This window comes from Manduca sexta, chromosome 13 (genome assembly GCF_014839805.1).
Source record: "Manduca sexta isolate Smith_Timp_Sample1 chromosome 13, JHU_Msex_v1.0, whole genome shotgun sequence".
Lineage (NCBI taxonomy): Eukaryota > Metazoa > Arthropoda > Insecta > Lepidoptera > Sphingidae > Manduca > Manduca sexta.
This window is the reverse complement of record NC_051127.1, coordinates 11,870,272-11,893,053: the sequence shown is the minus strand read 5'-3', so window position 1 is coordinate 11,893,053 and position 22,782 is coordinate 11,870,272. Positions and strand designations below refer to the sequence as shown.

The following is a 22,782-nucleotide window of genomic DNA, read 5'->3' as shown; positions in this document are numbered from 1 at the left end:
GTTCAACAATTCGCCAGACGAGACCACATTCTATAGGTGAGTAGTGCGGGTTCGATTCTAATGATATAATTGTTGCAGTGCAAATATTTATTTATTTTGGTTATTTGGTAGTTAATTTACATTATCCGCCCTGTGGAATGGGGGCGTTTGGAGAATTCCACCACGGTATCCCCTGCCTGTCGTAAAAGGCGACTAATAGGGGCCATCAGTCGCACATTGTGATTTGGAAGGTAGAAAAATAACGGTACGAGTCAGTAGTGTCCTAATAAAACTAATAGGGGCCCGGCGGTCACCCGAAGAATCAAATAACGTCGGGCCGTAAGGCACGGTGTATTTAAAACACATTTACATCATTATTTTGTACAATTTACTACATCATATTTTACAATTTACTTCCGTTGTCAATAATCGATCCCAATCGCTTTTTCGTTTCATAGCACAAAAGGACCAATCAGAACAAAGGTTTTTTGACGTGCTTATAATGACATATTTTAATTGGTTATTGTAATTTACTATTTAGCATAATATAAACAAAATACAAATATCCACCACCTTAAATTGGCCACTACCAGATCACGAAACAACCCTCACAAACACTTTCTTAGTAACAGAGTCGTCGAAGCATCGAACAAGTGACCTAAAGATGTAGTGTCAACTCGGAATACCAATATATTTAAGAACAGACAGATACATTGCCAATATAAAAAATGATTATTGATTTAACAAGATACAGGCGTTTATTATAACTGCTCGTCTGTTTATAAATTAGACACATGTTGATGCGCGAGGACCTCACCCAGTCGCTGATCATGATCCAGCCGATCCTGTACTCGTATAGCTTCGGCGGCCCGCCGGAGCCCGTGCTGCTGGACACCTCCTCCATACAACCCGACAGGATATTACTCATGGATACGTTCTTCCAGATACTTATATACCATGGAGAGGTTTGTATTTAATTTTAATTTTAGAATACAGGTCTACTAAATACGCATTCCCTATCAGTATTTTTTTTGTAATATAGCTCGTAGAGATAGCAGAAGTTTGGTGCTAAAATATAGTGATAAGTATTTAATCGTATTAATTTTACGAATGTAAAAGTTATCTAACTGTCTTCTATAATTCTTATCTGCGACACAGTTACCCAACTAATGCAGATATTATCGAACATTGTATTTTTTAAAAAAACTGTATTATTTATTCCAAATAAAGATTTATTATTATTTTTTTTTTAGTATTGACAATAATATTGTCTGCGTAAAATTATCACATTAATATTTGTTATCTCTGTCTACTCCAACAGACCATAGCGCAATGGCGCGCGCTCCGTTACCAGGATATGCCGGAATACGAGAGTTTCGCCCAACTGCTCCGCGCCCCCATCGACGACGCGCAGGAGATACTGCAGAGCCGCTTCCCCGTGCCGAGATATATTGATACCGAACATGGTGGATCACAGGTCAGTTTTATGTGTTACTTGTGGTCTCACTAAAGACAGTTTAACATCTTATAAATATGAATGAGTATATATATACAGTGCAGAATAACTTAGGAAAAATATTGTGCGGATTTTTGGTCGTTAAATAATAAAAATAATTATATATCATGTATGTGGATTTTTGGACGTTAAATGAAAATATTTATGTATATCACGTATGTAGGCGTGGCAATATAATAAACAATTGCTTCTGAGGTCAAAAGTAAGCACAGGTTTCATTTATAAAAAATATGATTACGTCCATAAATCAATTTTAGAAAATAAAATATGCGACATAGTAAAATTTTATTTTTATTAAAACACGTTCACAAATCAAGTAGTTTCAACGCTGCGCGTTCCATCAGCTTTGGTTTTCGCGGCTAGTATTTTCTCAAGCATGTCGTTAACTTTCTGTTGGGTCTTCAGAAAGTTTCTGAAATGCACGTCATCGTACCGAGATCGTTTCTTCGCATTGGCCAATGGCAGTTGTTGCCGTGAAGCCACACGTATTTTACAACAATCTTCCTTTTCATCGCTGTTTTTTGATTCGTCAATGTTTTCCAGTCTTTCGTGGAATCGTTTTATTTCTTGATTTCTAAGTTTCATACGATCGTAGTCTGATTTGGTAAAATGCGGTTTATATTCACGGTCAAAGTCGTCATTATGATTATCGAATTTAGATCTATCGTTTTTCTTTATTTTATAATTGTCACGTTCGTTAAGCGTATACGCATCTCTAGCTCGTGATCGGAATTCTCTTTTCGGATTTGTCAAAGGCTTCTGCCAATTATCTCTACTCCGAAAATCATCGTCTATGTTGTAACGATCAATATGATGAATGTAGCTTGTGTGATGAGTATCAAGCCTCGGTCTTAAATTGGGACTCTTTGTAGTAACAATGATATTTTGATGAACCAAAATCGGCTTAGCTATCGGTATACCCAAAGGAGGCACTTCAAAAGAATTCGTTTGTATAGTTATAGGTGCAAGTCTTAGTCCAGTTTTGACTTGATAGTTGTTGGTTTCATGCACTTGATATACTGGGTTCATCATAGTAGGTGGCACATTGAATTTTCGAACAATCGTATTTGGTACATTATTGTTTTGTTCAACGAAAATTGGCGCGAATTGTTCACTTGGAGTTCTCACACCGTAAGGACTCATTGCTGGTTTATTAGATGTGTACACTACTTTAACGGGTCCTTTGAATTCATGTTTGACGTCTTTCTGTTCGGTCACCTTTATTTGCGAATTTCCTGATGTTATAGTTTTTGCTTCGATAGATTTAAATTGTTGGAATAGCTCCATGAATTTTTCCATCATATACGTAACTTCTATACCTTTTCCTTCGACATTTTTTGTTGTGAGGGTTGATGTTTCTGGAAAAAGATGATAAGTTTAATAAGTTTTTTGATTTTTAATGTTTATAAGAATAACGTACCTGTTATGGTCGTTGTAGAATTCGTTGTTATACTCGATATTTCCTTTCTTAAGTCATTAAGTACGATTGCTTTAACGCTTTCTGCAATTTCTTTAATGATTTCGCTTGGTAAAGGTTTTTCCTGTTTAATCTTTTGATTATTATCTTTTGTCATATTTGTATATAAGTTATTAATTGTATTGAAAATGCTATCATCCTTCATCAAGTTATAGTTTCCTAGTCTATTATTTGATATAGCTTGCTCGCTATTATTTGGCATTTCTTTTTTTGTTTGTGCATTATTATGCTTTGCAAGATCTTTGTGGTAATCTAACCTCACTTCATCGGCGATGGGTAGGGTTGACTTGTTTTTTAAAGCAACTGTACCAAAATTGTTATCTTCCATAGTTGGTCTTCGACTGAAAAAGTTATTCGTTTCTTTTATGATATTATCGTAGACATCATTTCTTGATGTATTTGTATAAGTATTTATTTGTGGATTGTTTTTATTAACTTCTTCTTTTGTACCAATATTCCGCCCGTTAGTTTCATTAGTATTCTGTGTATTGGCTAAAAATCTTCTAATTTCATCAGATATTCTATCTATGTCTAGCTCTGTTGTTCGAGGTGACTGTGCAGTTGTATGAATCATTTTATTCTTGTTGGAAATATAATCTGCTAATATCTTTTTCATAATATCAATTTCCGGAACATTCATGTTTTTATTTGGACTTGAACTAGTAGTTGGTAATGTTGTTGGTCGAGACGAAGTATAATCTTGTTTACTATAGGTATTCCAAAGCTTTATAATATTTTGAGAAAATAGTTGAAACTTCCCTTCTGTGGTTGTTTGTGACTTACTATTTTTCAGTTGAGGCGAATTGTATCCAATTAAATCATTAAATATGTACTTTATGTTACTACTTTGCGGTATATCGTAATCTTGTAATACAATATTCTTAGTAGTAAGGTCTTCGACATTTTTTGTTTTTGATTTATCATTCGAGTTTTGTAGTTCCATGAAATATTTTATAAACGATTTTAAATCAGTTTTATTTGTTTCTTTGTTATTAGATTGATCTCTTTGCCGGCTCGCTACAAATAAATAAATAAATAGATTATAAAAACACATTGATTATAAAAACACATAACATGTGTGTTGATGTTGTAGCTTCAGTATTTGAATATTCATCTTTAACAGTTGTTTTTGCGCTGTTTAAACAATCATCCCTCAGATTCCTAGAAACAAACGTTTTTGTATTTTGAAACACACAAATATCACACAAAACTAACATATATTGTAAACACTTTTTGCTGGTGGTAGGGGGGCTCTTGTCCCCGCTCCACTTACCATCAGGTGCAGTGGGGTCACTACTCCATGCACGTATAAAATAAAAAAGAAGAAAAAACACTTACTCATTGTTCATATCATTAATATTCAAGCCATGACGTTCAAGTTTCTTCAACATGTTCACATCCAGATCTTCCTTTTGTAAACCACTCAATATAAGTACACATATCAAATCTGAAATAACCACCAATGAATGGAACAGCCTCGCATACTGATAAATACACAATGTTTAAAAAAATGAAAGTACTTATTGCCTAAACACTGTCCACGAATTGCTATTTCAAAAAAACTTTTAATTCAAACGCATTTAAAATGTTTTAACCACTCGTTGATATTATTAGTTTGTTAAACTCAATTGTTAATTGACAATATTAATTGAAACCTTTTATCTGAACTATACGCTGTGTGCCCTGAGCGTGTACGTGTTTTATACGTGGGAACGTACATGATACGGCGATTATTGTGAACAGAGCGCGGCACAACATTGCACCGCCTTATCGTATTCCAAGGCAGCGCGGCGGCAAATCTCATTGTTTTTTACCACCGGTAATTGTATTGTCGGCTCGAATAGATGCTAGCAGTATTATAGGTGTTATTTTCGTGGAATAATGGCTGAAAGAGATCAAATGCTAGTTATATGCTAGGTGTAAGGCAAAAAGCATTTTTAGTCGAATATGTCAGGTTGACTCTCTCTAGGCGGACCCACCTTTCAAGTAATATCAAAGTATGTGGCCAGACTACCGGCGAATTTCTTTTTCGAAGAAAAGCCTTTTCGTTTAATTTGTATCCGTGGTGCTTAACAACTGGTTTATCTCGTTGTAAACGTCCTCATACTTGAGGTTAAAATGTCTCCTTAGTTCATTATTTTGCCTCCCGCTTTGCTATGGAGGGTAGTGTTTAATTAATATTTCCAACTCCTCCCTATCTATTTGATTAATTTCATTGCGGGATAAAGACAAATTAGTGTTCCCTGGGACACCGCTCGGTGTCATAAGATGAGCGTCACTGCTGATCCTGGCTTACAGGAGTTATAGTGGTGGGTGTGAGGGCGGGAATGTTTCTAATAGTGAATTTAAAATAAGACTTTCTATAGCTCGAGTAGGACTAGATTTTAATGAATCATTTTGTTTCAGGCCCGGTTCCTCTTGTCGAAGGTGAATCCGTCGCAAACGCACAACAATATGTACGCGTACGGAGGGGTGAGTTGACTAAATGAATTATTATTACATCGTGATAATTAATTTTATATCTTCTTTATAGAATTCACAAAAGTTTCTACAATTAATAAGTCTCAAATTTTTATATTGTTTTTGATCTTTTAATATGATTTTTTGACAACTTTAATATCTTTAGTTTATTAGAGCAAAAATAATTTGCTTATTTAATGCACTGTACATAGTTAATGTTTTAATTATTTACCTTTATTAATATTATAGTGAATGTTACCCGCATGGTGTGATCATTTAGTGATGCCATTGCGCATGGTGTGAATTTGATTTCTTGTTTTTTTTTTGTTTCATCGTTGTTTTGGCGATATCCAGGCGATGCCGATACCATCTGCGGTAGTGACTTTGTTTCTTTTTTATTTTTTTAAAAAATTCAAAATTTTTGGTGTTGGCAATAATTTGCTTTTGATTAACATTAAGTCCATTCATGATTCATTACTAATGGGAATGACATTGAAATTGTATGACATTTTTACGCTTTTATAAGTATATGAGTAATTATTTTAAAAATATTTGCAAATTTACTAACTTTTGGCTTGAGCTTTAAATGCATTTTTGTTTCTTGATGTTTTTTAAGCTATAAAGCATCTATTAATTTATATATATTTACATTTTTATACAAATTCGTCTTGATTCTATAAATTTGTTTCAGCTTACTATATTCAGCCATTTTTTATTTATAATTTATTTATAACTAAAAACAATTGTAATGCATGTATCAGTATTTTATTAATATTGTTATTGCTTTAAGGTGAACATTACTCTCAAATAGTAATTATACTGATTACTAGCTATTGGCTATAATGGGTATAGACTATAGTCACATCATTCCAAGAAAAAGTTACACTAATTTAATTGACTTAAAGCTGATTTTCGATAGTTAGATAACAGTTAATAACAATATAAAATGAGACTTGAAAAAAATTAAAATTGCTGGTGTATCGTTAAAAAAGTTAATAGTATGACTTCTCTATTCAGTTTGGGTGTGACTTATGGCCTATTTCAATAAACGATCTCAATCTCAATCTTCAATCCGATCCTAAGACTAAATCAATCAAAATGAGTAATTCGTACACGTGTCAAAAATCTTTAATGTATTGGTTAATTGTTTCGATCAAAAAAGGACGATTGGTGCCATTTATTGAAATTGGTTAATTGGTAACCATCTTATTTTTGATATATTAATCTTTTTAAATGGCGTGAGTAGTTGTGATCCTTGAAATTCGGTTAATTGATAACTTTTATCTTACTATTGATGAATCAACTCTTTTAAATTGCGTGAATAGTTGTGGTCGTGTGTCATTGAGCATCTTCAGTTATCATCAATGATCATACATGTCGCTTTGGTGGCGGTTTCTGGAACCTCTGTATATTTGTTTTAAATTTTATTTTAATGTACAGGACGGTGGCGCCCCCGTGTTGACGGACGATGTTTCGCTGCAAGTATTCATGGAGCACCTAAAGAAGCTGGCGGTGTCCTCCACCGCCTAAATGACGATTGTGTGCAGTATTGGAACTGTTACCTTACGTACATGGTTTTTGTAGGTGTCGATAACAGGTGCCGTTACCTTAATGTGGATTATGGAACTATTGTGGTCGTCTTTTTTTAATTGTTAAAACAGGTATAATTGCGCGATATTTTAATACTGTGGCAGTAGGTGATAAATATACATAATCATTAAATGCCAGGAACTTAGGTGATTAGCAAGTCAGTAACATTGTATTAAATTGGTTATTTGTACGTGACTATGTGTGTAAAACGTAACTTGTAAAGGCATAAAGGACTCGTTAGTATTAAACATCGTTTATTCTTTGAAGGTACTCAGATTAAGACAATACGATGACTATATAATGAGAAAATGTTCTAAGTATGCGCCGGAGTTGTTGAAAGGTACAATGTTAAATAAATAAGGGAAATATATACGTATATTCTTTGCGGCAACTCATGAAATCTCAGTATGGACTTGTCAGAATTTAAAGCCAAGGTCATTTACTTTCATCATATTAATTCGAAATGTATGTGCGGTGTAGAAAACTTACCTTAACTCTTTTGAATATATTTGAGAACAGGAAATAGTCTAATATCTAATTCTGTAGTGGGGACAGTTCCATAGATTGTGTACACAGTTTAAAAATAATCTTTAATAATTTAAGTTATATTTTCTACAATATATTGTACATTTATGAGATGCAATAAAAGTGTTTATGGAATATATGCGTTGAGTTTTTTTTTACAAGTATGGTATTATTTGGGTTTTGTAGATTTCCAGCGATATCGTAAAGTGGATTTACAATTTTACTGAAATGCAGTCTTTTTGCGCGGAAAGTCGGTTATAGTTCAAATAATAAATATAAAAAGAAAATTAATATTTGAAAAACAAATATTTATTTTTCTACACAAGTTTGACAATAAATATTTTTACAATCTTCATTGTGAGTACCGAATGCAGTACGCGTGTCCTAGTGAATTATTTAAGCTTGTGGTTAAACTACAATATGTTCAACACAACTTATAAACAGGATTAACATTTCACTCTATACTTAGCTGAAAATTTATAACCGCCACTTAATAAACGATCCTAACCGCTTTTATATCCATCGCGAAAGTGTACCAATCAGAACAAAGGGTTTTTGACAAGCTTACAAATGACTTATTTGATTGGTTAATTCTCGAGATAGGATCGAAGATTAAGATTGAGCTCGTTTCTTTAAAAAAGCTGAAGATATTAATAGTTTGGATTGAATATGGAATTCCCTTTGATCTAATAAAATTATTTGTGTTAAAATGTAAATGAAACCTAGGAAATTCATTGCAATTGTAAATAAGTTTGTTTACATTATGTGTAAGTTGCATTGATACATTATTCATTACTGAGTTTTTCAATTCTTTGTTTTACAACCTTTTTTAATGAACGATACTATCTTAATCTTGATAATCAAAGTAAGATAAGTCATTTAAAAGCATGTCATAAAACTATACTGATAGGTCTATTTTTACGTTGGCTCGCACAAAAGCGATTGAGGTTGTTAATTTACATATCGACGCTTGAACAAATAAGTATACCGAAAATGTATTCTATAAATATTTAGAATCGCCACATTTTTCTACGTCATTTGATCTAGTCTTTGTAAGTCTAGGACAATTTTAATATCATTAGGCTATATCTTCATAAAATAAATAGTTTAATTGTTGTGCAATTTCATATTAAAATCGAAAATTTTAAATCACTCTACTCAAAAATTTACTGATTGTCACTTAAATATTATTGCCTTCCAAGCGTCGATATATAAAGTCGGTGGTTAGTTAGAAGTCTCTAAGTTGTTAACATTAGAATCGGCTGTGCACAATAAGGGTGGATATTTGTGTTTTAATATTTACACACTGCTATTAGTCTATTTTAACATTTGACTACAAAATAACGCTTAGTTTTCCTTTTTTTAAAATATATATATTTTGGAATGGTCTTCTTCTACAGTTCACTATCAGTGTGGATGTTTTACAATCTACAATATTTTTGTAATATTTGATTTAAAAAAAAAACCTGATAATCTAGATTACATCACAATTAATATTGAAATCAAACGAGACTATTAGTAACTTGCGTAATAATAATAATTAAATATTACCCATAAAAAACTATTTCATTCATAAATATCACACACACCGCGTTAGCATATAGAAATATTAATTTATAACCATTGTTAAATCATTGTAATTATGTTTCATTACTTCAAACGTTCTAGTCAAAACAAGCCATATGATGCATAACAAAACATTAAAAAACTAAAAATGCAAAGAGGAAAAGTTTGTATTCATTTACTAATTACTAGAGATATAACGGATATCCGGTAACTATCCGTTATCCGGCCTATCTGGTGGCCTAAACACTATACGGGCGAATACCGGATATCTAGCGCCTATTCGGGCAACCGGCCGACCGTATACTGGACTAAAAAAGAATCTAGGTAGTGAAATTGTTTTATTAAGTTATTAATAAGTATCATAGTAAGAGTGATTGAAGTACGTCATAAGTTGTCTTCCAGTAGCAATCATTGTTACCACTTCAGCCTGGATTTTGAGCGACTCACTTATAGCTCTTTGAAGCGTATGTATAATAATCTAGTAGAATCATACTCAGCCAAACGAACACTCTTCAGTAAGCACCACTAACATGAATGAGTAAATGTATTTCAAGTGCTTAGATATCTGGCGGCCGAATATTCGGCTACAAGGTTGACCACGTACCCGGTATCCGGCTAAACTGCTATCCGTTGGATCTCCACTAATTACATTTTAACGAATTTCATTCGTAAATGACATACTAGGCTACATATAACAAAGTAAATAATATCATAATTCCATTAGAGACATATTTGTGCATTTTTCGCCCTCGGCAACTTAAATTCAGATAGACCGAGGCAGCCTCGCGCGGCACACTCTCACCGAATAAAATGCAAGGAGGGTCAATGGCGATATGGAATTCGGTCGCACTCTTATTTTTTTCATACTACTAAATGACAAGACTAGCTAGCCAGTTAGAGCCAAATTTTTTAAATAATAGATTACTTTTATAGGGTTATTATTTCTCTTTGAAAGACTGGTTCTCTTTAGAAAATGATCAAATTACAATGTTCCTCATATAAAAGTTATGTGATGATTGACCTTTATAGTATTAAACTTTAATTTTTTTTTATGGCTGAGAATGACGAGACGAGTTTGCCGTTTGCCTGATAGTAAGCGATACGACTACCCATAAACCGCAGAAACACCATCCAACACCTTGAATTACAAAGTATTGTTCGGTATTCCACTGCGCTCGCCATCCTGAGACATGAGATGTTAAGTCTTATGTCCAGTAGTTACACTGGCTACGATGTCCTTCAAACCGGAATACAACAATGACTACACACTGTTCCTTGGCGGCAGAAATAGACATTGCGGTGGTACCTACCCCGGCGGACTCTCACATATGAGAGACCTACCTCCAGTAGAAAACTTTAATACGGTGTTTTGGTTAACCCATAGCTGTTTGCTTTATAAGTTAATTTTATTTATCAACAATAAATAAGAGCTTTTAGGCTACATAAACACAAGCACAAAATAAGTATATATTAATGTAGTTTCTATGCAGATCAGTGGCGAAAGGTAAAAATTTTCCGAAAGGTAACCCGACAATATATGCATAAATGTGACATAATAATTACTAATATGCATAAATGCGGTGTGCAAGTCGTTCTAATGATAATTAGATTCTACGTGGAACCCGGCAGGCGTCAGGACCCTTCGTCAATGATGAAGATTTAAGTAGTCAACTGTGAGTCAGTGAAATAACGTGGGTTATTGTCTCCAGGGCGGACTCAAAGTTTGGCGTCCAAGGCATCCGACGGGGCAAAACAGATAATTTCAATTAATCACTGGTTCACTACGTCAAGGTTCTATGTTAATTTTTACTAAGGAAAAAATCGTTTGCAATAGTCATGGTTCCGCCTTTATCTATCTGTTGGGATTATTGGAAATTTTTACAGAATAAGAAAATAAAATTATATGGTATATAATTTAATTTCTTACAAATAAAATTAACTTAGAACCTTGTTATCGTAAGCAAGCGAATATCAAGCGCACGCCCCTTAGCCATAAGTCCATGTAACAAAATTTAAAAAAATATCCGTTTAAATTTACGTATTTTACCGCCAGCCTAAAGTGACGCCTCTGCGTCAACCACTCCGCGTCACTACTGAGTTGATGGATTAAGTATTAAGTTACTATGGCAGATTACCGTCTACCGATGACTACAGTACTATTATCAACAATGCTACTTCAACACTAAAACTACATACTCCCGCGGTTGACATAAATAAATACATGATCTAACTAGTAACCTAAATAACCCCAATATGTATCACATGATTATACAAAAAATACTAAGTGCAAGCTAAACTAAATCTAAATGTGACGAGTTAAGTTTTAAGATTGCAAAATGGCGTACAATATTTATTTTCGTAATTGTAGAACACTATTAATACGGTAAATATTGTGATACGAACAGTTCAACATCAAATCTATCTTTATTCCCTATATTTGGCTACCATCCACTATGTGGTCGGGACTTTTCTTCATAATTTAACTTATCTATCAGTTTTGATATTTTATTATCTAATAAAAAATATTTACTACCGACCGAAATAATGAACAATCTCGGATATCTTCAGGTCGATCGCGGAAATTGAGCAATCAGAATACAGTTTCATGGTGGCTTGTAAATGTCTTGATTTTATTTTAAATGAGCCAATCAGAATAAAGTTTCGCATCTTTCACATATAAATTATTTGATCGGTTTTCTTTCCAGGATCGATCTAAAGATAGCATTCGGGATTATTTATCAATTTCGGTATGTCAAACCAAATTACACATTAGAATCCCCATCAACATTAAACAATTACATTGAGAGCATCATTTCTTATTTAAAAGCCCGTAAATGAGAAGCACGAGCAGCGCAGTCAGGATGTACTTGATGTATGTGCTTCAAGAGTTTGGTGGTCAGTTGAGGAACCTGATGGACATTTTCTGTTCCACGTCTGTCCTCTCCAGTGCTCCGCAGAACTCTTCGAACGATATCATCTGGTCATTGTTGGTGTCCGCCTCGAGGATTGTGCGTTCTGCGATGCTGGTCAGCTGTTCTTCACTGTGAAATTCGACATGTGGATCAGTTATAATACGCATAGATATTTTTAGTGGTTTTATGAACCATAGCAGTGGCGAAGGGTGAAATATTTCAAAAGGTAACCCGAGGAAAAAAAATTGCCTTAGTTAACGTATCGCGGCCATTTTAACAGAAAAAAAAACAATGGCACACGTAAATAAACCTAAAAGGGAAGCCGGTAGGAATCGGGTTGTATGCACGCTTCGCCACTGCAACATAGGCTTTTGGTATGCTATGCTCCACGGCCATGTTGGACTGGCGCATTTTGCGACCGCGATGAGAAAGAGATTAACACGCATCTGACTGTAGAGATGTGAATTCAGTCTTCAGCATACCTCTATCACAAGATATATTTTCTTTTTTTAATATGTACAAAATATTACTCATGATTTTTAGATACAAATAATTCTTAGATAATCAGAAATTATTATCAAGCATTAAATGACTTAACTAGCATTAAAGTTATCATAAAACATATTTATTGTCCTCATCACAACATAAAAATGCCAAAATAATAACACTTAAAAATTAAGTATTTTTGTTTTACATTAAATATAAACAAAATAAATATTATATTACTAACCTGATATTTGCCCCAACCATCATGTGCAGTATAGCCAAGAGTTCATCCCTGGAGATTTTGCCATCACTGTCAAGGTCATACATTGAGAATGTAACTGGAAATAAATATAACAGTAAGGTCATATAATTCTGAATGTAGAGGAACTCGACGTTTTTTTGGATCTGCAAGCAAAAGCTAGTAATTTATATGCTTATGCATTCTGGAATAGGCATGGTGAACTAAACTTCAAAACTAAACTCACATCGCAATTTCTCCTCTCTGCTGTTAAGTTTGTTCTCTCTGTTCTTTCGTATCGGCCTGAAATGGGCCAGCACCCTCATAAACTGCAGGAAGTTGACTCTGTCGTCATGGCTTTCGGCAAAGAATGAATGGACAATCCGTTCACTCAGAGGGTTGATCGCCAGCTCAGGGATGCGAAGGAAGTCCTCACGTGAGAGAGTGCCGCAATCATTCTTGTCGAGAGACGTAAACCTTGAGTAGAGTCTTTCAATTTGATTAGGTGTGACTGTGAAAAAACAAAATATATTTAGTACCGTCAATTACTCAGCTAAACAGTAACAGGTAATCGTAACAATCAGGCTCTAGTATCATTTGGTCAATTCATCTGTGTCACTTGTTTGAAGCAATTTAAAAATCAAAACTGCTATATAGGAGCTCTTAATATCATGTTTTTTAGTGAAATTTTACTGATAAAATTAATAATTTAATGAATAATTTGCCCAGTTATTGAATATCAACCAAATTTATTTTCAATGAAAATAACTTATGGTATTGCATCACAGTGGCGAAGGGTGAAAATTTTCAAAAGGTAAGCCGAGGAAATATTTTTTTCTACAGTTAACATGTAATACGCTGTTCACAATAAATTAAAATCAATAAAATATTATAATACATAAAATTTCCTTCTAACATAAACATTATTTCTAAACTCTAAATTTAACAAATAATCACATATTTTGAACATAGATACTTATTTAAAAGAGCCCAACAAAAATTAATAACCCACACTATACACAAAGACTAATATTATAAATTCTAAATTGTTAAAAAAATTCGCGCCAATGGCCCAACATTAAGCCGCAAATTCTCGGGTTACCCTGATTACACATACACGCACGCACACATGTATTTTTACGTCACTTCCAAAAGATTAGACAAAGACACCGCGCTGCGTGTGAAAGAGACAACAATATCGCGAGGGAAGCTATGCGCGGCCGGGTTCACTTCGAACTCTATAAGGCGCGAGCACTGCGCGCGAGTTACGATTTAACGAATTGATAATAATATGAACTATGTACCGTAATCGTTGAAGTATTGATTTAATGAAATAAGTATAGGATGACTTGTTTGAATATACAATTATTATATAGTTATATTTTTCATTAATTATTTTAAGTTAATTTACAAAAGGTAACCCGGTAGGAATCGGCTTGTATGGACGCTTCGCCACTGTTGCATAATATTTAAACACAATTAATAATACATTGCCTCGTTAACATTATGATGAGTTTCTGATGAATCACATATTGTTGGCTTACTATTACAAGGTCCTATGTTAATTTTTACTTATATTGCAAAAATTTGATAAAAAAAAATAATGTTGGTTAAAACTTAAAAAATCAATATATCACGGTTCCTGTTTTATTTGTCTTTTCCAATTACTGTAAATTTTCACTCAAATAAACAAAGAATCATGAAATTTTAATTTTTACTGGTGGTAGGTCGCTCATATGTGAGAGTCTACCTGGAGAGGTAATGTCTATTTCTGTCACCAAGCAGCAGTGTGTAGCACTGTGGTGTTTGGGTCAGATTATAGCCAGTGTAACTACTGGACATAATAAGACTTAACATGTCATGTCTCAAAATGGTGAGTGCAGTGGAATTTTAAAAAATATTATGTAATTCAGAGTTGGATGGTGTTTCTTCCGTGTATGGGCGGTCATATCGCTTACCATCAGGCGACTGGCAAGCTCATCTTATCATTCAAAGCAAAAAAAAAATAGCAAGACATCAATTACTACATAGAACCTTGTAATAGTGAGCCAGTGATTAGCTATTTGATATACATTAGTCTTTAAGATGTCAATGGTATCATGCATAAATATTTGACATATAACTTTTCTTCAACGTACAGATACATCTCATTCTGCTATTTTATATGCAAAACATGGTCACAAATAGGGCTACAATAAAATCAGAATATGAATTTTAAATATAATGAGAAAACAATAGAATGAAACGGATATTTATAAAAACAACACAAAGAAAATATAAAATTTGATGTCTTATTTATGATAAAAAAATATAAACTTACACCCAGTTTCTTCTTGGATTTGCGCTATTTCTTCTTCTCTAAGGAGTAATGATGACTTATTCCCCATGTTCAAAGTCCTGCGTCCGTCTTTTTGTGATAAACTTAATAAGCAAGTGATAAGGATTAATGCTTATTTATTTTTATTACATCCGTGTACTAGGTTATAACGTAACTGTAAACAATTATTATTATTTATTTGCGAAGACTATATACAGGATATTAGTATATTAAAAATGTTGCGTAAAATATTAATGTTTTTATTGTTCTCTGACCTTCGGCACAACACAGCACTTGATCGTCACGTTAACGTAGTCATAAAAATTGACAACTTCCATCTGACGTCTTACAAATGACAGAATTAGAGTCAGAGTTACTGGTTTTAAATTTAAATGTACCCATTTTATTTTACAAACTTACCCTAAACCGCAATTAAAAAAGCGAATAATATATAATTAATATAAGTTTAAAAGCGTTTATTTCTAGATGTAAAATCTTTTTTTGAATTATAAATCAACTTCAAACTGGCAAAGTGCATACAAGAATAATATTTGTTGATATAGTGAAATATATTATCGCTAGTTTTCCAATAAAGATTTGACATAACTTTGGTTAGCAAAAGGTTCTGGGTTCGAGTCCCGGTGCGTATATTTAAGTTTTATGACTTTTGGATTCGATTAATACTATTATTAATAGTGTGAAATTTTGTGCGTGGGTACAAACATTATTCAGTAGGCATGTATTCTATTGGCTATATAGATACATAAACTGAATCCTTCATAAGTAATAAGGATAAAAAACTATTTAATAGTAGATGTTAGGGCATTCTTGGTTTTCCGAAAATGTTTACGGTCACACGAGGTAAAGTTTTTTACGCTGGTAATACAATCGTAACGTTTTATTTTTCCTCCAATAAATCGATATTCGTGAGGTTCCCAAAATATTACTGTTGTGAATAGCGTCCACAGCAGGGTAGGTTTCGAGATCGGGTCAAAATGCAAATGTCCACCTCTATATATTTTGTAAGAGACACACTGCAGTGGGGCGGTTCGGCTGAACGAGTCACTGCTCGCATAGCACCGTTGTGGCCAGGCGGCTGAAGCGCGTCATAATGAAACCTAAGCTTTAGATGTTTCTTTTTCATGAAATTAACAGTTGCTTAGCTACCTGAAAACTGAAGTGACTTGTTTATTCCGTTTAAAACGTAGTGATTATATTCTCTTTGATTCCGTTGAAAAAAAGAATATAATTTTCCATATATATTATAATTCTCTTTGATTATAATTGTCATTTAAATAACCCTTTTTCGCGTTTCATTTTCGTAGTTATGACTAAAACAATATTAAAAAACGGGAATTAAGTATCTACAGTCAAAATATTAATAACTTGAAGATCTGTCTATATAATAACAATATCATGTCAGAAGTGTTTAATCCCGATAAGAAACCAGATTTAGAAGTTTTAGACCCCGTATTGGAAGTCAATGAAAATATTGCAGCTGAAATATTTGATCGACCGCAGGAAGAAAATGAAATCGAAGAAATACCACCGAGAATATTTGGTTTGAAATATATTACGGAGCCATTGACGCTACGGTCTTTAAAAATGCTGTCTATGAATCTGGGATAGTGGAATTTATGTTGGCCTGAAATTACGGATCCTGTGTTTGAAACAAGAACTTGCTTTCCAAAAAGTTATTATACGAATAGTTCAAAAGAACGTCTTCTTCTTGCATATGCTGAGAATTTCAGGAGGCAATTTCATTTTCATTATAATGGAAGGAAGCCTTTGTTGCTGCAAGCGCCTAATGAATGTGGATTGCAGGTAGTTATTTATAGTATTATTTACCCATTAAGAGACCACACAGCAAATCTACATAATAAGATATATAAAAATTACGTAACTGCCAGAGTTGTAGAAATATAAAGCTAAATAAAAAATAAAATTTTAGAGTATGTGTGTGTGTGTGAGAACATAGATGGCAGCACCATTGTACTGTTTGAATTTGATTATAAGCTCTCATTTATTAATTTAAGTGCATTTTGATTGCATAGCATTATGGCACAATAAATAAAAAAAAAATACTTACTTTTTAAATATTTTGTACATCTACCAGTTACTTACTACTTAAAATTTTTTATTACGTATTTTTTATTTTGGTATAAATGAATACGATACTGCTTGCTTGAATGATGATACATTTATATATCTCATAGTCATAGTCTCATATTAGTATTATAGTTTGGGTTTTCAGAAAATGGTGTGTACAACTATCAGACCAACCAAGCTCTGCTATGCCGATACCAGTAACTGGGAAGGACTGGCAGCTTTAGTGTCCGACTACTTCGACTATGAACCACTTACGAAGCCAATGCTGCACGTAAGTACACCATTTGTAATTTATTCTATGCAATATAGATGATTTATGCTTCCGTCTTCTTTTATACCAAATCTGCGGCCGTCAATGAAATCTTTATACAATATTTTATCACACGATGTCGCTAGTGTGCTCGTTTTAATGCTTTGAATCGAGCAACAGGTTAAATAAAGAACTGTCGTTACGTATGTAAACGAAAAAAATATTATTAATGGTTTATATGAGATATTCAGTCTTCTGTTGACGTTATTTATGTTATAACAAATAATAATATATCATATTGTAGTTGCATACAGAACCTGGGCTTTTTCGTGACATCACTCGTTAGGTCCTCATTATTTATAATGACCGCTTTTAAAACATCACGCAACAAGTGTTTGTTTATTTGTAAACAATATTTTTCGTTTTGTTGATGTGATGCAATTGTTGTTTTGTTGTGTGTGTGTGTGTGGGTCTTGGGATTATATATTTATAATATCATCATTAGTAGGTATCTAATTAGAAGAACTATGCATCTTTGTAAATATGAATTGTTTAGTTCATTTCTCAGATGCTCAAAACAATATGTGCAGATAAAAAAGAAAGGTTAATGACCGCAATTTTGCAATTTAATAAATTTATTAATAATCGTCTTAATGTGCAACTGTAAATTTTAATTTATGTTTTAGGGTAAGGTTGGGTTGTAGAATTTTTTGATGAATAAATAAACACACTGTGAAGATTCAATCAAGTTTAATCGTTCAACATTTTTCGAGATCACAAACCGTGATTAAGAGAATCATTTTATAATCCGCTTTTTTTCTTTTAATTTTGTACAAAATATTATCTCTCGAATAATTTTCCAAGTGGAGATATAATTAACACGAAATGCAAATCATACGTTCATTGTGGGAGACAGTTCTGTAGAACGTACCGAGTTACCTGCTCACACGCACCACCGCTTTGGACAATACTTCCATAACATTACAATAACACACTCTATTAATAATTAGGAATGTACTTACAATATTAATAATCTCTCAATAATTTATAATTTTGATCACAGTGTCCTTAACTGTTAACTTTAACGTATAATACAATTCCGAGTCGAGACGTTAGGGTTATATATCTACAATTTATATAAAATACTGAGCAATAGAAAACATTTACACAACGAGCGCTTAGCTAACGCGATAGAGTCATCTATATCTTAACAATATTACCTTGTTCGTACGATTGGCACAACAATACGTTCGCATCCTTTAATATTTGGTATCGTCAGCGACACTAGCGTCACGCGCCCGACCTCGCTCGCCACCCGCCCTCCAACAGCCACCCTCGCACGTACAGACGTACAGACATACATACACATACATACACACACATCTACTACTCAGTGAACGGTTGAAAGGACGTCGTGCGTGACTTAGTATAGTTTTGACTTGAGGTAGAACTTAGGGATCGAACTATGAACTACAGTAAGGGTACAACTAGGAATGTAATCGTCGAATGGCAACATACAGCTTCACTACTTAACCTAAACATGTAACAGTTCAGTGCGGTGCATCGGAAGTGATGCACGCCGGGTACAACATACATTTATACAAATTGTCTATCGAGTTTTACATGTCGTGGGGAGGAGCGCCCGCGATGCGACGACGCTCAAACAGTGGATCGTGGTGGAGCTTACACTTACATACTAAAGAAAATAATGCATAGCTTTTCTTTTAGAACAAAGAAATTACGCAAATTTGGCTACACATATCACAAGTGAACGCTTACTGGCGACGACGTAACTATGTACATAATTGAATAATTCCCTGTAGCGAGCGTGGCGCGCGGCGCGGCGTCTACTTGCGGCGCGCCGCGTGGTCGGCATGGTGGTGATGGTGGTGGTCGGCGTCGGCGTCCGGTGGCGGCACTCGGCGCGCGCGCAGATTGTGCAGCAGCGCGCGCAGCTGGTGCACGTGCATGCGCGTCACGCTCGGGTCGCCGCTCGCCTCCAGCCACGCGAGGAACTTGTCGCCGTGCTCCAGCGCCTCCGCCGCGCCCGCCTCCCACTCGCCGTTGGCCAGATTCTCGCTCCGGCTCTCTTTGTTCGCCGCTGTGGGGCTTGTGTTATTGAACAGCAAGTTGTCGAGGACGGTTCGCGCCTTCGTCTGGGTCTTGGCAGATTCATTGCTACGTTCCGTGGAAGGTTCTTTATTTTCTGTTCCCATATCGGGACTCGCGGGAGGTTCCGCGGCACGCGGTTCCTCTTTCGGAGTGCTGCGGGCCTCTTCCTCCCTCAAATGTGATCGTTCTGTGTGCATCGTCGTTAATACTTTTCCTCCACGCCTTTGCCTATTGTCAGTTGGGAGTAGAGAATGTTTTCTGCGGTTTTGTCTTTTGGCACCTGTGCGGCAGACTTGTGCTTATCGTCGGGCAGTGGCATTGCTCCGCCGAATTGCTTGTAGTATTGCCACAGCCAGGAATTCCTGTTATAATCCAGATGCGGATTGACAGGAGCAGCGGGCGCTACTGGTTTTGCTTGCATGGTGGCGTCGTTCGCTTTGCCGAGCTGCAGGGGATGAGCGGCGGTTGTCTGCGCGGTGAGATCTAACATAGCTTGTTGTGTTTTGAGCCAATACCACAGTGTGTCATCCACTGGTTGACTCGCAGTGGAGGTTGCTGTCCCATGGTGGCTAGACTTGGATCCGATATGGCGGTACGGATCTGAGTGATGTGACTTACTTCGGTGTTTGCTTTCATTCATGTTGAGCACGCCATTGTGTGCGGGCTTCGGTGAGCGCACGGAGCGCAGGAGACTAGACGGTTGCGCGGAGAGCGCGGACAGGCCAGGGTTGAGTTGCGCTAGCAATGTGAGGTTGGTTGCGATCTCATTGAAACTCAGGCCTAGGTGTGAGTGTGCGAGGCCGGGGATGTGTCCGAGTCCCGACAACGGGCTGATAGCGCTCATGGAGACACTGGCACCAGGGTCGGGGCGCCGCTCGCGGGCGGGTGCGGCGCAGGCACGGGGTCTACTCGTTTGGTGGTCAACTCGACGGGTGCGTCAACTGGTTGTGGTGGGAGTTGTGCAGCGGCGGCGACGGGCGCGGTGAGGTCGAGTCCGGAGGGCGCAGGCGGCGAGGGCGCGGCGGGGGAGACAGTGCGCGCGCGCTTGTCGGGCGGCTCCTCGTCGTTACTCTTGTCAGTGTCGGGCGAAGACAGCCGTGAGGTCATGTAGCGCAGCTTGTCCTCGTTCTTGCACCAGCCGCGTAGCGTGGACTCGGGCACGCCGATGTCGCGCGCCACTGACGCTTTGGACTCGCCGTCGTTGACGCGCTGGATGGCCTCGATCTTGTCGCCTGGCGTCAGGGCGCGCATCGGACGCTTGCCCTTGGTCGCCATTTTCACCTCTCGCTTCCTATAACAAATGATTGCTGTTATTAAAACAATACAAATTAGTTGGTATTTAATATAGGTTCTGTATTGGTATTGATATTTAATGTTTTATGACTAATAGAGCTTGGTTAATATCTGATGTCTGTATAGTACAATTGCGGTTTTATTGTCAAAGATACACAAGTGTACGCGACAGAAGTATTCATAATATATTATTATTTTTTTATGAAAATACGTTTCAAGTATGACACCACGAATTCTTAACCAGAGATAATTCATTTAAGAAATGAGCCTTTTAAATTGAATGTTTGTTTACGAATTACGCTCAATGGTCGGAACCTCCGAAAATTAACCCTAAAAATTCTAACATACAAAAGATGCGGACATAACATTTATTTTAAAAGCAAAAGCAATGAATACTGATATATTAATGGAGCAAGGAATTTTAAACTCAAATCACATTCATTAGAGAATAGAGTATTTAAAACTACAACCGCAATAACTAATACAAAACAGTATATAATAACACGAGCCGTCGTTAAATCGACTTATAAAAACATTAACGCGGCAAGCTATAAAGTTACGAAAAGATAAACAAAAGAAGACATAAAATTATGACCTACGACAACAGTAGCCGGCAAAAGTTGTTGGGTCGTTGACACGGTGACCTTGCGAGCGGTTACCGACTGTTCACTCGGTCACCGATAGATGGCTCTGTACGGTTGTTCCGAACTTTTGCACTTGCATTCTTATTTTGAAAAATGATTTTTATCATGTGATTATTTTGTTTATGATTTTGTTGTGTTGTGGGAATGTGATCGAACAATTTTTAATGCTAGATTTAAAGTTTTAAGTGAAATACCGACCTAAAAATTAATTGAAATAATATTGAACATTGTTTTAAAAGTAAAAAAAAGCAATATGTTTTTTTCTCTACTATAACTTAAGTGTTTTTTTTTGTTGTGAGATTTCATTGGTGGAATGAGCGGAAATAATATTTTGACGTGGGAGTGAACTTGAGTAGAGGTTTTTAAAAATTTACGCGCACAAAAGATGTTAGCAGATAAGCGAAAATGATATTTCTCGTGGAATTCGAAAATGGTGTAACTTTAATTAAATTTGTTTTTTTTATTTGCGTTACGATTTTCGTAAATTATTTCATTGTAGTGGATTCACTTAAAAAATCAGTCAAATTATTCGGAAAAACAACTCTAAGCATAGTTTGTTTTATTTAATGGATTTGTGTAAATTTTAAACGATGAGTGCATCAGGTTTTATAATTTCTACCGTCCTTTACGGCTGTAATATTTCGGCGTAATCACACGGCACCAAACCATTTTCCAGGAGTTTTAGCTGGACTTTACTAAAGTGATTTCGGGCTCGGAATCGATTAAAATAAGTGTCGAAGCTTAGTGTCAGGTAATATTGGGAAAACCAGACAAAAATGATCTATGCGACGTACCTACATGGTAAGAAACTTTCTACTTTGATAAACTTTTATACAATTCAACATAGAGCTTTAACACACCACTAACACGATTCAAGGAAATTATTTGAAAACATAGGGAATAACAAAACACAGAGCGCGACGAACACAGTGGGGCGGGAGAAAAACTTTCGAAAACTTACTTGCGAGCGGGCACGTGTGCTGTGTTTACAATTTTTGACAGGCCAGCCGTTATTGCTATATTATAAACGTCCGTGAATGAAGCACTCCGACCAATAAAAATATAGCTCGGGTGCGCAATGCGCGGCACGAGTCACTGGTTCCAGTTTCACTGATCAGTTGTTCACAAGTCACTGAGCGACGACGCGGCGCGGCGGAGCGGATGCGAGCGGAGCGCGAGTCAAGGCGTGCGTCGCGGGCGCGCGAGCCGACTGTGTGCCCGCGGTGATAAGGCCGCCCGGCGCCCGGCCCGCGGCCCGCGTCCGCGACCGGCCGCTCTCCTTTGTGTCCGTCCGTCACGCCCCCGCCG

General features: G+C 35.8%; 4 protein-coding genes and 1 long non-coding RNA gene across 5 annotated transcripts; 1 reads left to right on the top strand and 4 right to left on the bottom strand.

The window, feature by feature from the left end:
- The first annotated feature begins 6 nt into the window (after positions 1-6).
- On the top strand, positions 7-7,139 carry LOC119189157 (protein transport protein Sec23A-like). The gene is made up of 6 exons (XM_037438138.1): positions 7-36; positions 770-944; positions 1,301-1,456; positions 5,379-5,444; positions 5,787-5,807; positions 6,873-7,139. Exons 2-6 carry the CDS (start codon positions 774-776, stop codon positions 6,960-6,962), a joined length of 504 nt encoding a protein of 167 aa, XP_037294035.1. The 5' UTR covers positions 7-36; positions 770-773; the 3' UTR covers positions 6,963-7,139.
- On the bottom strand, positions 1,762-4,000 carry LOC119189155. Its single transcript, XM_037438136.1, has 2 exons — positions 2,916-4,000; positions 1,762-2,853 (listed from the first exon to the last, which is right to left on the bottom strand). Exons 1-2 carry the CDS (start codon positions 3,913-3,915, stop codon positions 1,808-1,810), a joined length of 2,046 nt encoding a protein of 681 aa, XP_037294033.1. The 5' UTR covers positions 3,916-4,000; the 3' UTR covers positions 1,762-1,807.
- Positions 4,054-4,766, bottom strand: LOC119189158. Its single transcript, XR_005112281.1, has 3 exons — positions 4,493-4,766; positions 4,311-4,419; positions 4,054-4,133 (listed from the first exon to the last, which is right to left on the bottom strand). It is a non-coding gene; the product is annotated as an uncharacterized LOC119189158 (long non-coding RNA).
- A 3,345-nt stretch (positions 7,140-10,484) lies between the features above and the next one.
- LOC119189156 (calcineurin B homologous protein 1-like) lies at positions 10,485-15,433 on the bottom strand. The gene is made up of 5 exons (XM_037438137.1): positions 15,342-15,433; positions 15,070-15,241; positions 12,997-13,260; positions 12,756-12,849; positions 10,485-12,154 (listed from the first exon to the last, which is right to left on the bottom strand). Exons 2-5 carry the CDS (start codon positions 15,134-15,136, stop codon positions 12,010-12,012), a joined length of 570 nt encoding a protein of 189 aa, XP_037294034.1. The 5' UTR covers positions 15,137-15,241; positions 15,342-15,433; the 3' UTR covers positions 10,485-12,009.
- Positions 15,434-18,158: 2,725 nt separating this feature from the next.
- LOC119189222 (protein distal antenna-like) lies at positions 18,159-22,610 on the bottom strand. Its single transcript, XM_037438304.1, is given in 4 exon segments — positions 18,159-19,743; positions 19,746-20,416; positions 20,419-20,828; positions 22,436-22,610. Coding segments are annotated over 3 exon segments (1,536 nt in total). The 5' UTR covers positions 20,813-20,828; positions 22,436-22,610; the 3' UTR covers positions 18,159-19,272.
- Between the last annotated feature and the right edge of the window lie 172 nt (positions 22,611-22,782).